This window comes from Hippocampus guttulatus, chromosome 4, assembly GCF_054856545.1.
Source record: "Hippocampus guttulatus isolate MCC_2025c chromosome 4, RoL_Hgut_1.0, whole genome shotgun sequence".
Taxonomy (NCBI): Eukaryota; Metazoa; Chordata; class Actinopteri; order Syngnathiformes; family Syngnathidae; genus Hippocampus; species Hippocampus guttulatus.
In genome coordinates, this window is record NC_141264.1 from 17,596,612 (window position 1) to 17,611,436 (window position 14,825).

The 14,825-nt window shown below is 42.8% G+C and overlaps 1 protein-coding gene across 2 annotated transcripts; it reads left to right on the forward strand.

The window, feature by feature from the left end:
* The first annotated feature begins 304 nt into the window (after window positions 1-304).
* Window positions 305-14,259, forward strand: LOC147206290 (protogenin B-like). 2 transcript variants are annotated; one of them, XM_086109051.1, is made up of 19 exons: window positions 305-416; window positions 1,140-1,439; window positions 3,838-3,982; window positions 4,132-4,265; window positions 4,345-4,644; window positions 4,749-4,908; window positions 4,987-5,234; window positions 6,384-6,548; window positions 6,785-7,090; window positions 8,121-8,306; window positions 9,975-10,070; window positions 10,143-10,329; window positions 10,465-10,592; window positions 10,738-10,908; window positions 11,198-11,380; window positions 11,645-11,768; window positions 11,857-11,983; window positions 12,065-12,172; window positions 12,245-14,259. In XM_086109051.1, the coding sequence occupies exons 1-19, from the start codon at window positions 359-361 to the stop codon at window positions 12,614-12,616; spliced, it is 3,498 nt and encodes a 1,165-aa protein (XP_085965177.1). In that variant the 5' UTR covers window positions 305-358; the 3' UTR covers window positions 12,617-14,259. The 2 variants fall into 2 exon arrangements, with proteins under 2 accessions (XP_085965177.1, XP_085965178.1); XM_086109052.1 differs by having other exon boundaries at window positions 4,348-4,644.
* The last annotated feature ends 566 nt before the right edge of the window (window positions 14,260-14,825 follow it).

Here is a 14,825-nt window from a genome sequence, read left to right on the forward strand (position 1 = left end):
CAATATCTTTATGATGATCCATTGTTTGCAGTGGTATAAAACTCTACCGAGAGGTGTCTGTGATATTTTGGTCACGTTATCTATGTACACAAAGGGTGCAAAACATCAGAAACAGCTTTTTGTAAGGTACAATCAGTGCTATTTCTATGTAATGTCGCTACCTGAATTAGTTGAATTTCTGACCACGTAGTCTGCGCATGCGTGAGAGAGTAAACTGGAGGGTGGGGGCGCCCCCCTGCACCTCGGTACTGCTGGAGTTGCTCTGCTTGGAGCGATTTAGTGATTGGGGCACCTCCAAGCCATACGTAGGAACGTGGAGGTTCGCTTTCGGGCGAAAATGAGACTGCACTGTGGATAAATGGCGAAGTTTAAGATGAAAGACTTGCTGTTTTTGGTTTACTTTCTGTATTCACCAAGTAAGTGTCTTGTTGCTTGATAGTTGTGTCCATCCTTGTTGACCGAAGCTGACGTGACATGTGCTTTTGAATGAGAGCTAGCTGAAAGAACTTGCTTTTGTTTATGACCATATTCCACAGCAATATTTCTATGCTTTTCTGATATCACCCTAACATTCTTATTCACTCCAGTTGTAATGCAATAAATGTATGTTTTTCTTTCTTTCTTTCTCTCTTTCCTTCGTTACTGTATTTCTTTCTTTCTACCGAGACATCGTTCATTTGACATTTATTTTAGTAAGGCATAACAGACACTGAAATATTTAGGTGCTACATTTTCACACTGGAAACAGCATCATTATGAATATTGTTGTGCACGATCACATCACAAGAAAATTACATTATTTGTATTACTGTTTTATTTTCTTTGATGTAAAACTGGGACTCGTCATGTTTATCTGCATTTATGTTGTCCATGCTATTACATGGGTCATTTTATTGCCTTTTTTAACATGATACATACATCATGATACCTAATGTACCATCTGTAGACATATTGTATTTTATTGCAGTGTGGTAGATTTGAGTTATATATATATATATCTTTAAGATATCCTTTATTTGTCCCGCAATGGGGAAATTACAAAATTATTATTATTATTATTATATATGCGCATGCTTGATAAGGCTTGTAATCCTGAAGCATTATCAATCCGTCCCTAATATTGCTTTCTCCCCCTACAGGTGTTTTATGTTTCAGTGAGTTGTCGTTCATCACTGAGCCCAGTGATGTGACCGTTTTACCAAAGGACCCTGCTGTCTTGGACTGCCAGGCTCACGGGCATCCTCCCGTCGCCATCAAGTGGCTGAAAAACGGTGTTCAATTGGCAGAAAGTGAACACATCCAGCTTTTACCAAACGGCTCCTTGTACATACCAAAGATAAAGCATACCAAGGAGGAGTCAGATGAAGGATTCTATCAGTGCCTCTCCAAGAACAAATTTGGAGCCATACTTAGCCAAAGATCACGCCTGACTATCGCAAGTAAGTATTGGGCTCTTAAAAACTGCATTGAGAGTAGTATGAGGCAATATTCAGTTTATTGTGTCACCATGGCAAGTTTATGGGTTATTAACCTGGAGATGGGAAGCAGATGTATCTCTCCCTTTTTCTTTCAGCAATAATTAGGAAAAGCCCCACAAAGTCAAAGTAGTTCGAATTGGTCAGAATAAGGTCTGTTTGAGGTTTATATTTTTTTTAATGAAAAAAAATAGATGGAGTCCAAAGTCTAAATATACCCCACCCCCACCCCCCACAAAATTACCCATAGCCTTCGTTTGGTCAGTGGCATTGCATTGTCCCCATAGGCTTTGGCTCTGTGTAATCGCTGAATGGTCCGCTACACAGAGGAATCTCTGAAAGGCCGTTTGGCTTTTCGGCTTTGTTTGGAGTACCCCTGACCACCCCAGAAGAAAAGACTAGGTTTTGAGCGCATTTGTTTGTGCACATATCAGTGGATAGGACAGCTGTGTCTGTTCAATGGGCCTGATCTACCGTGGATGTTGTTCATTTGTCTGAGGAAGCATATCCCTAGCAAATGTAATGGAAACCAGCATGGCTAGCATAAATATACTGATGTTGACATTGAATACAGGAAGTTTAGGGTAACTTTCGACACCAATATTTTGCCATGTTTACCAACACAAATTATGAGCTCACTTACAGGGAAAAAAACTGCAACTATAAACTTGTAAGTACCAGTATATTGCATTTCCTATGCTGATGTCTTTATCGTCATTGTCTCTTTTAAGAGAATTAGTACCCTATTACTAGTTCCAAAAAAATTAAAATAAAAGACCACATAAACCCACCCCAAAAGACAAGTTGAGTCCAGCGTAGAGTCTTTTGTGAGAGAAGGGGTTAAAGGTTTTGGTCATCTGTAGGCGTGGAGTTGGAGGATGGGCCCCCTTCGCTGCTTGCCTTCTGTCCAGAGGTCCTGGGGTTCAGAGGTCAGCAGAGAAGGACTTTGTGATGTCACATGGCTGCTGTGACTGGGCTGGCCTGCTGCGTTCGCTCCCAGGACACGATCCCTTTCATTGGATTGACCCCTGTGTTGCCCTGTCAGGCAGAGGCCTTTTGTTCAATGTGGGACACTTTCTCTTGTGAATGAACATGCCCAAATACCACCGTGAGCGATGTTGGCCTTCTAAAACCATTCAGGGAGGCTTTTTGCTCGCGTCCAACCTGATCAACACTTTCATCATAATTCCTGGTAGAACACAGGCTGTCAGAATGTTAAAATGTCCACCTTTTATGTTCTACCAAATGATATAAGATGCAAGGAAGATAAGAAAGGCAGGATAACCTTTTGGATACAAATTAATTATGCCATAACGTTCAGTCCTGCTTGTAGGCTTAGATTTGATTCAACAGACATGGGGTTGAATTTAGCTTTGACCTCTTAAGAGAAACCTTTGTGCTTTTTGACCTAGACATTGATTTTCTTCTTTCAGCAGACCATATTAGCAGATTAGCATTCACTGCCCCCTCCCAGTTTCTCCTAAATTTGATAACATATTTGTAACACAACTTTTTGCCAATTGTTTTAAACCTCGGGTCGTGTAATTAAAGGCACTAGTTTTTAAGAACAAAAAACACACTGTAAAAGCACTCGGGGCCCAATTAAGGTGATCCACCACATACTGTATATGTCTTAAAACGTGCCCGTCTTTCTATGTGCATGATAGATGAGATTAGGTTGTAAATGACATGGTTCCTCTTAAATTTGGTGTTCCCAAAACTTTTGATTTTAATGTGGAGTTTCAGTGGGGATTAAGGGGTATTGATTTTCTTTAACATGATATTGACTTGTTTCTTGTGTGCAGGGGGGATGAGCGTAAGAGTTATCACCTTAATGAGTTAAGGTCATTGGTGATATTTTAAAGAGGGCCCTTCACATCAATGCAGATTAGGAGTTGTGTGTTTGTTAGAGTTTATGGAAAGGCCTCACGTGGAGTGTATTGACCACACAATGAAAATTCAGCCTAACTATCAGTTTCAAGCCACATTTACACAAAATGTTTCTGTACTTCAATATTTTATGTAGAATCTTAGCTGACTAAAAGACCCGCATTATCTCTGAACTAAGGACCATGTGTACGACTTTATCCCTACTAGAGTATATTGTAATTAATCAATAGTTTTTTTTTTAGATGCAACTTCTCGTGTCATTCTTCTATTGATCCTGGTCAGCATATCAACTCAGAGCTCATCTGTGCAAAAGCAAAAATGGGATTTCATTTAATTACAGGGTCACGATGATGAGTTGCTCACCCAGAAACAATTGTTATCCATCAGCGCTTTGCATGTTCTGCCTAATACAAATATATATATCACACTTTTTTTGTGTGTGTGTTGATTTGTCTTTTCTATTTCTATTCAGGTATTTCAGAGTTTTTGTTACAGCCATTGCCTATGGAGGTGACCGCGGGCTCGGTGGCCCGATTCTCATGTGCAGTCACATCCAGACCCCCTGCCACCATCACCTGGGAGTTTAACCAAAGCACACTGCCGCTACAAACAGACCGGTACTTACAATTGACCTTGAGTCATTTCACATGCAGTCATGTTACTTTGAAAAGTACCAAAGCACTTGGCCGTTAGGCATACATCATAGTGTACTAAACTCTGTTCTATCCCCCTAGTTTGACCCATGTGCTAATTTGTTTATGTGCAGAATTACAGTTTTGCCCAATGGAGTCCTTCAGATCCACAACGTACAACTGAAGGATGCCGGGCAGTACCGATGTGTTGCAACTAACATCGGAAGTCGACAGAAGAGTCGAGAGGCAAAGCTGACAGTCAGTCAAGGTGAAAAGACTACACTAACGTGGTTTAATCATTTTTAATGGCCGATGTGTTTTTAAAAAAAAGTTCCTTCTTTTATTAGAAGGTGTGGGCGCTAAAACCCGCCAGAGGCCCAAAATCATCGCCGGACCTCAGAACTTGACTGTTTCTCTGCACCAAACCGTGGTGCTAGAGTGCTTAGCCACCGGAAACCCCTGGCCCATCATTTCATGGAGCCGCGCTGATAGTAAACCCATTGATGTATACAAAGCAAAAGTGTTGGGCAATGGGAACCTGGTTATAACCGACGTCAACTCGAAGCACAGTGGAGTCTACCTCTGCAGAGCCACCACCCCTGGAACCCGCAATTACACCATAGCTGCTGCCAACCTCACTGTCCAAGGTATACTCAATTATATTGCAATCTTGTGATTTGGCTTGCTGTGTAAAAATAAGATGCAAGATATTTGTGGAACCTAACCCATTTCTTGTCAATCACTGTTTCAGTGCCGCCAGCTATTGTTGAGAGGCCCGAGAGCCAGACCCGCCCGAGAGCCGGCACTGCCCGGTTTATTTGCCAAGCCGAAGGCGTCCCCCGACCCCGCATTAGCTGGCTAAAGAATGGCGAAGAGGTTCATTTAAATGGGCGAATTAAGATGTACAACAGGTATTCCAAACAGATTTATTACACAAATTGACTCAAGGGTTTCAGCCTTGTATTGATTGTGTTTTTTTTTCTCCACAGTAAATTGGTGATTACCCAGATCATCGCAGAGGACGATGCCATCTATCAGTGCATAGCAGAGAGTGAACAAGGTTCTGTGCTGTCTTTAGCTCGCCTTATTGTTGTTATGTCAGAGGACAGGCCCAGCGCTCCCAGGAACATCCACGCCGAGACCATCTCAAGCTCGGCCATTTTGCTGGCGTGGGAGAGACCGCTCTATAATGCAGACAGAGTCATCGCCTACTCTATTCATTATATGAAGGCTGAAGGTGAGACCACCAAGACTGTGAAGATGTGCGTTTCTCTATCTGAGAAAAATGCTCAAGTTGATGAGTGCCTTATGTGAGTCGCTGTCCTTGGCAAGCTGCCGTTTTGTTGCTATTCAGAGAGGAGGGAATGGAAATACTCCATTGAAATGATTACCGGTACTTTACCTAATAGGCTTAGAAACCCACTGTGGACTAAACATCTCTCATATGTACTGAAAAGTATTGGATATCTTTTAGAATCGTATATACAGTAGCTGTATGGTCGTCACACTTTTCTTGTGCAGTATACATATTCTCACAGGCCACTCCATTGGTCACACTGGCAAAATCTGATGAGTTCTAAAGAGTAATTGAAAGATATTATAAAAAATAGTAAATCTGTTCATTCTTGTTTGATTTGATTTGATTTGACTTTTTATTTGGTCTCCCATAGGAGAAACTTGTCTTGGAGGACAGGCCCCCCATGCCGCTACATACATTGAACAATACATACAGTATACAATACACAACAGGCATTGGACAGTAATACAATACAGGACAATATATACTCTACATACATTGGACAATGTAGGTGTGATTGTTGTTTGCTGTTGTGTTGAACTGTACTGCATCGTACTGAGTTATTTATTAGTACAGGGGTGGCCAACCTGCGGCTCGGGAGCCGCATGCGGCTCTTTGGCTGGTTCAATGCGGCTCCCGGGCTTTCACACGACAAGCGTCAAAAACACATTCGGCAGTGGCGCTGCCTATCAAACAAAGGCACTAAATACACAGAACGTACTACGTCAGCCTATCATCAATCCCGTTACTTGATTGACATAGAGGCCAACCAATCAGATCACTGATGGGATGCCCATGTGTAAGATGTGGCTCTTTGCAGTAACACAGTAAAAAAATTGACTCTTAGTCTCTGACTGGTTGGCCACCGCTGTCTTAGTATAATATTTAACATATCGAGGTACATAAAAGGCAATCGTTACCAGAAAGACCCATGAGAATAGTAAATATGATGTCAAATCGTTACAATTTTGTGATAGTTTGACAAAAGAATCACCGTCAGACTTTTTTTTTTTAAAGCATCAAACTTTTAGTGTTTATTTTTCTTGCAATTGACAAACCTAACCTGCTCTCCGATTCACTGCTTGTCAGGTCTGAACAACGAAGAATACCAAGTTGTGATCGGCAACGACACAACCAGCTACATTATCGATGACCTTGAGCCGGCTAGGAATTACAGCTTCTACATCGTGGCTTACATGCCAATGGGAGCCAGTCGTATGTCTGATCAAGTCAGTCAACACACCCTGGAGGATGGTGAGCTTTGAAACTCCCAGCATTCCTTGCAATCAATCACTCTGACAGTTGAGTTAAGGTGAATGTAAATCATGTGTCTCCAGAGCACCTTTAGCGTGGCAATAAGGAACGGGGATTTCGTCATTTACCATTGCTAGTTTTACTCTTCAAACATGCATTTTGTATTCGTAGGAAATACAAATGGGACTGTTTATAGTCAGACCAGTATGTTCATATAGTTCCACACTATTTTTCAGTGCCTCTGCGTACACCAGAACTACGTTTGATGAGCCACAACTCAACAGATATCCAGGTGAGCTGGCAGCAGCTTCCCTCGAAAGTCAGCCGCGGTCGTGTGTCGGCGTACAGGCTGTCGTACCGCACGGCTGCAGACAGCACAGTCATCTCTGTGGAGCTGCCTCAGAACAGCACCGAGTATCTCCTGGAAGGCCTCCAGCCAGACACCATCTACCTGCTCCGCATGGCTGCAGCCACCCGCATGGGTTGGTGTGAGCCCTCAGCGTGGACATCCCACCGCACACCGAAGACTTCCAGTCTCAAAGGTAAATAAGCAGGAGATGGGGGGGGCGAAATGTCACAAAGTTATGGTTTAGTTCTGCACCTGTTGCATACATCTTAGAGCTTCATAGAGCATTTGTGAGGTTAGTTGTTCATGATCCTTTCGGTCCTCGACAGAGCTTGCCGATGAGCTGATCATTTGAACCAGGTGTGTTGAAGTAGAGAGACATCTGAAACAGGCAGGATATCGCTCTCGAGGAACCGCACTTTCCCCTACCCCTGAGTTAGAGGTTATTTATTTTGGAGAGGAATCTCACAGTCTCTTTTCTTGTTCATCCAAAAGGTGTTTGATGGGGTTGAGGTCAAGGGTCTCAAGTCTTTCCGCAGAAAACTCATCCAAGCACATCTTTGTGGAGCTCACTCTGACTCATGCTGCAACAGAAAAGGGCCTTCCTCAAACGTTTCTCACAAAGTTACATTGTCTTGGAAGATGCTCCCTAATTGAATTAGAAATGCAGTTCTAGAAGTTCTATGTCACTACTTTTATGTAATGTTTTGTTATCACGTTAAGGTTTCCTTGCATGGCGTACAGAGTAAAAGAACAAAACAATCCCATCTCTACTTTTTGGGGGTCCTTCTTCAGGGCCATCTAATGTCTAGAGTTTGTTCTTGTAGCATTATCCTGTAGCTTTTGTGTTGGTTACTCGGGAACCTTTGCCCTGCGCTGTCAGTGGTGTAAGCGCGGCCTCAGTCACGGGTCATAAAGAGAGGCCCTCAGGCGTCTGTGTTGGGGGGGTGAAGAATAGCCTCTTTTCACATCCTGGTGTCTTCTGCCCAGCTTGGTTTTTCCATTATGGCCTTATATACATTTGTGTTGATGAACTGCCCAACAGTGCTACATGAAGCCACTTTGCCCTCATATTTTTAAAAGTAGTTCGTGATCATGCTGCATTGCAGCCGTTGCCTGCACTCCGTCCAGTTCCTTTGATGTGTGGTTCAAAGTATTAGTATTGTTTGTGGTCTTCCAGTCGTGAATTTGTATTGATCTCATGGCTTCCCTCTGTGCCCTTTCAGTGCCTTCGGCCCCTATTCTCCAACTTGAGCCGCTGAACTGCACTTCCATTGTGGCGCGCTGGCAAACCGCCCCGGAGATGGAGGCTGTCCTTGGCTATCGCCTGCGTTACCATGAGGAAAGCCAACCAGAACAGCCCGTCATCCAGCTGCAGGCTCAGACCTACACCTACATCATAAGCGGCCTTGGTAAGAGTGAACGACGATGCTGATGATAACATTAGCATACGTCTGGTGTGTGCTTTATCCACCCTCAGTGGGCCCGTTGGGTGCCGCATTTGCATTCGCACCCGCAACACAGATCAATGTGAGCTGACCGCTCCAGTTTGCGTGCAGTATTGAGTGGGATCAGGCTCCCAGGTTAGAGGTCAGTGTCCAGATGTCCCTCCCACCACCGTTTCCCATCAACTGACTTGCATAATTACCCCTGGCTATTGTGTTGAGCTCAGGGCCAGACCTGCCTTACCAGATTTTGACCGCCTCCCCCTTTTAGCTGGACCGTGATACACACACACACACAACAGACCCCTGGGATTGGTCAGAACTGGACAGGACCACTGACCTTTAGCCATGAGACAGCAGTCTTGGATTAGTACCCTGCCCCCATGGCTTTTTCGTGCTGTCCATGTAAAAAAAAAACCCCTCCAATAATCAATATGAACCGGAGCTGAGTAATACTGAGTCAAGTATAATTCAGCTTTCTGTGAATCACCAAGCAAAGCTGTGTGATTCCTCTTTTTATTTTATATGCTGAAATGGGAAAGACTGATATTTATCCCCTTCTTAAATGGAAACAGGCTCGAACTCTAGCTGATGTGCACAACTCTTGCTTTTGAGCCACGCTTGCTCCAAGTTGAAGACTACAACAAGGAAGAGTATGAGAGGGGAAACAAAAGGGGCCCCTCTCCCATCCGAAAGTCCTGCGCCCAGATTCCGTCTGTTCTATCTTGGCCTGACCCGGTGACCCGAGTCACCCCCATCCCCGGTCCCATGGGGCTCGGCTCCCAGCAGCTGAAGGCTACCCTGTGGCCCAACCCCCACAACAGACCTGGACACCCGCCTTCCATGGTCAATACCCATAAGCTGACCTTTCACACTAGAAGGCATAAAACTAATCTTAACACATGCTAAAATGTCCTGATTTAGGAGCCCAGACAACGGTCGCTGTATAGGTTAAAAACATATCAAAGACTCTGATCTTTTTGGCGTCTTGAAATGTGTACTTTTAATTACAAAGGATCATGCAACAATGTTTAATTGTACATATTGGATTTGAATAATTGGATTTTTTTAGTTTTATATTTAGAATTGTAGGCAAGTTTGACTCTTGATCATACGAACATATTTTAAGGGGTTGGTTGATCTTTCTCATGCTCTTGTTAGATGGCAACGAATAACACTGGGGAACAATTTGAAGAAAAAAAAATTCTGTTGAGTTCAAATTTGATGCTGATAAAACTAAACTTCTCATGCTGATTCCAGTCAGTTTTTTTTTTTCTAGCACGTCAAGTTTTTTGGTCCACAGTTTACCCTCCAGACAAACAAAATTCTACTGATTACTGACTCATCTGCATTGCATGCCAACTTGCTTGTGCAGTTACAATTGAGACTGTGGGGTGAGCGGTGTGTGCAATTCCCAATAGCTCAGTACTATCAATATCTGCCAACTCAAAGCTTAGCGTAGTAGAACTAATCATTTAGATTATTAGTTCTGATTTTTGTTTTAGCCTTGTTACCATGAACATACCCTTGTCAGTTTTATTTCGTTTAATGCTATTTGTTTGCCTCCAGTTTGGGTTGTTCATGGTAATCTTTTGGGACCAACGGCTGAAATAAAATGAATTGTTTGTCTTTTAGATCCTAGGCGAAGATATCGTATCAAGATCCTGGCTCTGAGTCAAGATGGAGACGGCTATGAGACAGACCAAGCCATCAGTACCCCGGGATGTGTCTGTGAGTCCATTTCTGCTTTGAAATCTCATTTGCTTACTTTTGTACTCATGTTATTTCTTTGGCCATATAAAGCTGCTCGAGACCAAATGGCAGCCTACCCGCCATCTCCAGATCATGTGACTGTCTTGGCCAGCAATTCCTCTGAAGTGTCTTTACGTTGGAGCCGTCCTACTTTCCTCTCTGGAAAGGCCATCAGCTATACTGTCCGCTACACGATTGTGGGCACGCACAATGCTTCTGCCGTTCGCTACCTCCAAACGTAAGATAGCATTCCAAAACCTTTGTGTTAAATAAACTTTTTGTGCACTGTGTCGTGTTACAGTCTGTACGGTGTTTGCTGAAGATAATAAAGTGTTCTGGATTTGAGGTTAACAATGTTGTTTCTTTTCCGCAGTACCAAAGAGAATATAACAGTGCAAAATTTGGATCCAAACACTCGCTATGAGTTTGTGGTACGCCTTCATGTGGATCAGATGTCGAGTCCTTGGAGCCATGTGGTTTACCATCGCACACAACCAGCAGGTGATCAATTTGCCACCCAAATACATAGTCAATTGGATTTTTTTCCTTTAATATTTATAATGTACACATAAACCTTTTATTTAAATGCCTCAATCATTTCTTCATGTACTGTATATGTAATTATTCATTGTGGCTTTGTCCCCAGCTCCCAGACGACCACCTATGGGAGTGAAACTAACTGTGATTGAGGATGACACAGCATTGGTATCCTGGAAGGAGCCCACAGAGCCCAATGTGGTGGTCACACACTATACTATCCTCTACGCTTCCCAAACATCCTGGATGGCTGGACGCTGGCAAATAATTCAAAGAGAGGGTGAGCAGTGCACCACAGAAACGTTTCTACAGCAAGAGACATATTTTCAGACATGGTTCGAGTATGCAATAACATTGATATGTGGCAAAACTAGCCACACAACTCACCTGAAAGTGAGGTGTGCTTTGCTCTCTTGTTCGCTGTCTAATTGATGCTGACTTCCAGTAACGTTTTTTTTAATGTAATATTTATAAGCCTGTGTGCTCCACCTCACTATCATTGGAGCCTTCCTCAGCTCTCCGTTTTTGTATTACACCCCCCTAATGTCGGCATCTTCTACCATTAACAGGAAGCCATACGATGGCTCTTCTGGAGAAGCTCGAACCAGGGAACGTCTACCTGGTGAAGATCTCTGCCTCCAACCAGGTGGGGGACGGGCCTTTCTCAGATGTCGTTGAGCTGGCTATGAAACGTGGAAATATCCAACGCAACAGAAACGCCTGGCACTCGGATAGATTTCAGCACACCGCGGGTAGGTGTCATCGGTTTGTGATTGCATGTTGTCGAAACAGCAGATTTCATGTGAGTTCTGTATTCATTACTTACATTTATAACTTAGACGTTCAAGTCAAGTACAACTTTATTGTCCAAAAAAAGTTAGAATGAGAATGATCAGAAAGCACCACAACGCGTCTACGATCATGTGTGACACTGCATCCTGCGGCATTATACTCCACTGTATTCTTAAAGTTGTCTTTCTGTTCAGTCGTAGTTTACTGTCTTGTTGATTTTTCAGTCTTCTCTGATGGTCTGTACCACATAGACCAGAGATCCATGACTGGAATCATTGTTGGAGTGAGCATTGCCTTGGCCTGTATTGTTATGTGTGCCTTGATCCTCATCAGTAAAGGGAGACCAAGGTACTCAATTGTTGTGTCACTGTCAAATTACAAAATGGTTACTTTCTCTCTCTAACTGGCATTTCTATCGTGTACCGTTTTGCTCTAGAAAATCATCCAGCCATAAAGTTGTTGCTGTGCCACCCGGTGAAGGGCTTTCTTTGCCTCACGAGCGCCAAGTCGAGAACGCTGAGGCTCTTATACCAATGATGAGTACCAACTTCATCGATGCCAAAGTGAGACGAGGAACAACAAAAAGCATTGAAATATGTTGTTATTTCAAAAGCAGAATTATAATGTACATTCATGTGTTTCAGGGTGGATCTAATATGGGAATAAATACTGCTGGTCCTGTCATGCCTAAAAATCAAAGCAAGAGGTGGCCTCTCTTCAACAAGGATGTCAACACACCAACAGAGATTGATGTAATGTGACTTCATCACTTTCCGTCTTACAAAAAAGTTTTTAATTTGAGGTCTATTTGTTCTTGTCTGAAGGTTGAGGGGAGGGTCCGCTTGTATGAGACTGGCAAAACCATTCTGCGGTATGAGGAGCATTTAGGCGCTGCGCCTCTGCCTCCATCATCTCGTGAGATCATCTTCGGACCTTTTCCCACTGAGAGCTCGCAAAGCAGTGAGAGCAGCCAAGGGACGGGAGACTCGGGACACTACTCCACCGAGGAAAGCAATGAGGAGATCAGCAATCCGTCGACCAGCCAAAGCTCTGGACCCAAATCTTTCGAGCAACCTCATGATGCAGCTGTAGCTGAGCCAAAGCCATCTTTGCAAGTGGAAAACGAGAAATACGTTTGCTACCATCTCTCAGCGCTGGACACCGCTCGGTCACGCTGCGCCTCGGACCGCAGCTAGCACTCCATTTATCAACCGGCTCCAAGAATGACCGTTTCTACCTCGTTTGCTTCCTGGTTTGAGCCCTCTGCTTATTTCCTGTGGCACAAAAGAACAGGAAGTCAGCTGCTGTGAAGGAGGAAATGAGCATTTTCTTCAGATCTACCTCAGGATTTGGTGTAAATGTTGGTTCCAACATATTCTTTTGTTTTCTTTTTTTTAACATTCTACCTGTTGGTCTTTGTGACATTATCTGTCCTAAACCAAAGCTCACCCATGATGAATGTTTTCAAGAATGTGCTGTGATACATTTGGTCATATTTAATTTGTTTTTCCACTGGAGCTTGATTGTCTACCTCAGTTTTTGTCTCTCCATGGCTACCTCCAAACCGTGTTTGAAACCACATCTTGTTCAGATTTTGGCGGTTGAAAGAGCTTTTCGTTCCCATTGGTTGTCCCCACCCCACCAACGTTTTTTGTGCATTGGAACAGAAAAAACAAGTGCATTAGATATTGTCAAACTATTTGTGTTGTATGAGATGCTGGACATTTTCAATGTACTGAACTCAAAGCTTTAACACGGCCTTAACACTGAAAGGGCCTTCCATACTTGTTCCAAAGACAGGAACATTAGTATCCAAAGAGTTGGTCAGAATAGACAACCAAAAATATGGTCCATGTACATGAAGGGTGTCTTTGCCAAAAATACTGTTACGTGCCATTGATGTAAAATTCTCCGAATGGTTTGAATGCTTTTCTCGGTGTAAACTTTTAGTCTGGTGAAAGCTTTAGCGCAAGTCCCCGTGGCTTGTGTTCCATTTGCCTTTGAGACCAATGCTAAGTGCAGCGGTGACGCCGATGCTATTATCCAAAGAGTTGTCTGCTTCCTCACTTGGGTGTGGCTTTTCATTCAGTTGATCCTCGGCAATATGAGGTGGACACGATCGATTGATCCTGTGTGTCTTGTCAGTGATAGATGATGGTATTTATTCCTTGGGCGTACATCATTTAACGTTGACCTTCCACAGCAACCTCACCCCATGTGATGTATTGGGAATTGTTATCAATGCCTCCGTGATATTGCTGTCCCGGTGTGGATTCTGACTATCAAAATGGAAGCCCAATGTGTGTGAAGAGCAACATAATCAATTTTGATATGTTGTAATACAAATTATCTTAACCAAAGAAGCTTTAAGTCTCTAATTTAGTGATTTTCTTTGGGTTCATTTACATAATTTGAATTTAAATATGCTATAATCGGTTTTGATTAGTAGAAAGGCATTTTACGAAGTTCTTAATTTTTTATTTTTTTTGTACTGATCTGATTTCACCTAAATGAGAATTTGGTTACAATTTTTCATTTTAGATGGTCGTTTAAATATTGGTAATTACATGCTCCATTTTCATTGTGGTATTTCCCCAAGTTAACATTGCTGATGTCGTGCTCAGTGTTTCTGTGTTCATTACTATAATTACAAATGTTGACATGAATGCCACAGACAAATTTGCCGACTTGACTCAGGTGCCAAATGTAGATTTATAGTGAGTAGTCTTGATTGTCATTTTAAATTATGTTTTCTCTTATTTCCATGCTTTTGAATACCAAAATACTTATTTTAGCCCAAAGAGTGCAACAAAGCAAAGTATTTTATGGGGTGGAATGTTGCAACCGACTTTTTGATACTCTCAACATTGTCGCAAATGAATGATAAATAAAATTGTTCTTGGAAAACCACCTTGCTGTTTCATTGTCTGCTTGAGTGAGTTAGTAACTCTTTTGAGAGCAAAGTTAACGTGAACTTAAATTCATCATGATGAGCAAGAAAAGGTTTCCTCAAGTGTTATTCATTGTAACCAGTGCTGTGTGTAACATTTCTTTTGCCCAAAGACTTTTGAGATAGACTCCAACTCCACACAGGGTGGCCGGAGCTGCAATTGAACCCGGCACCTCTCCACTGTGAGGTCGACGCGCTAACCACTCAACAACCGGACTTCACAGGTGATTTTTGGTTTCCCGTGGGGTTTTTTTTCCCTCTCCCTGCCCAGTTGTTTCCTTTCTGAATTCTGACTGTAATTTCCCCATTGCGGGACAAATAAAGGATATCTTAATCTTAATCTTAAATTTTCCCGTGGGCTGCGAATGGCCCCCGGGCCGTGAGTTTGAGACCCCTGTGATTTTTGATTGCCCTCACCCCCTTCATAGTTAATAAACTATGTTGTATTCTTGATG

Coding starts and splice junctions, on each gene's coding strand:
- LOC147206290 (XM_086109051.1), top strand. CDS start 359: ATGGCGAAGTTTAAGATGAAAGACTTGCTGTTTTTGGTTTACTTTCTG. Junction 5,235..6,383: donor TCATTATATGAAGGCTGAAG/GTGAGACCACCA, acceptor ACTGCTTGTCAG/GTCTGAACAACGAAGAATAC. Junction 7,091..8,120: donor GAAGACTTCCAGTCTCAAAG/GTAAATAAGCAG, acceptor GTGCCCTTTCAG/TGCCTTCGGCCCCTATTCTC.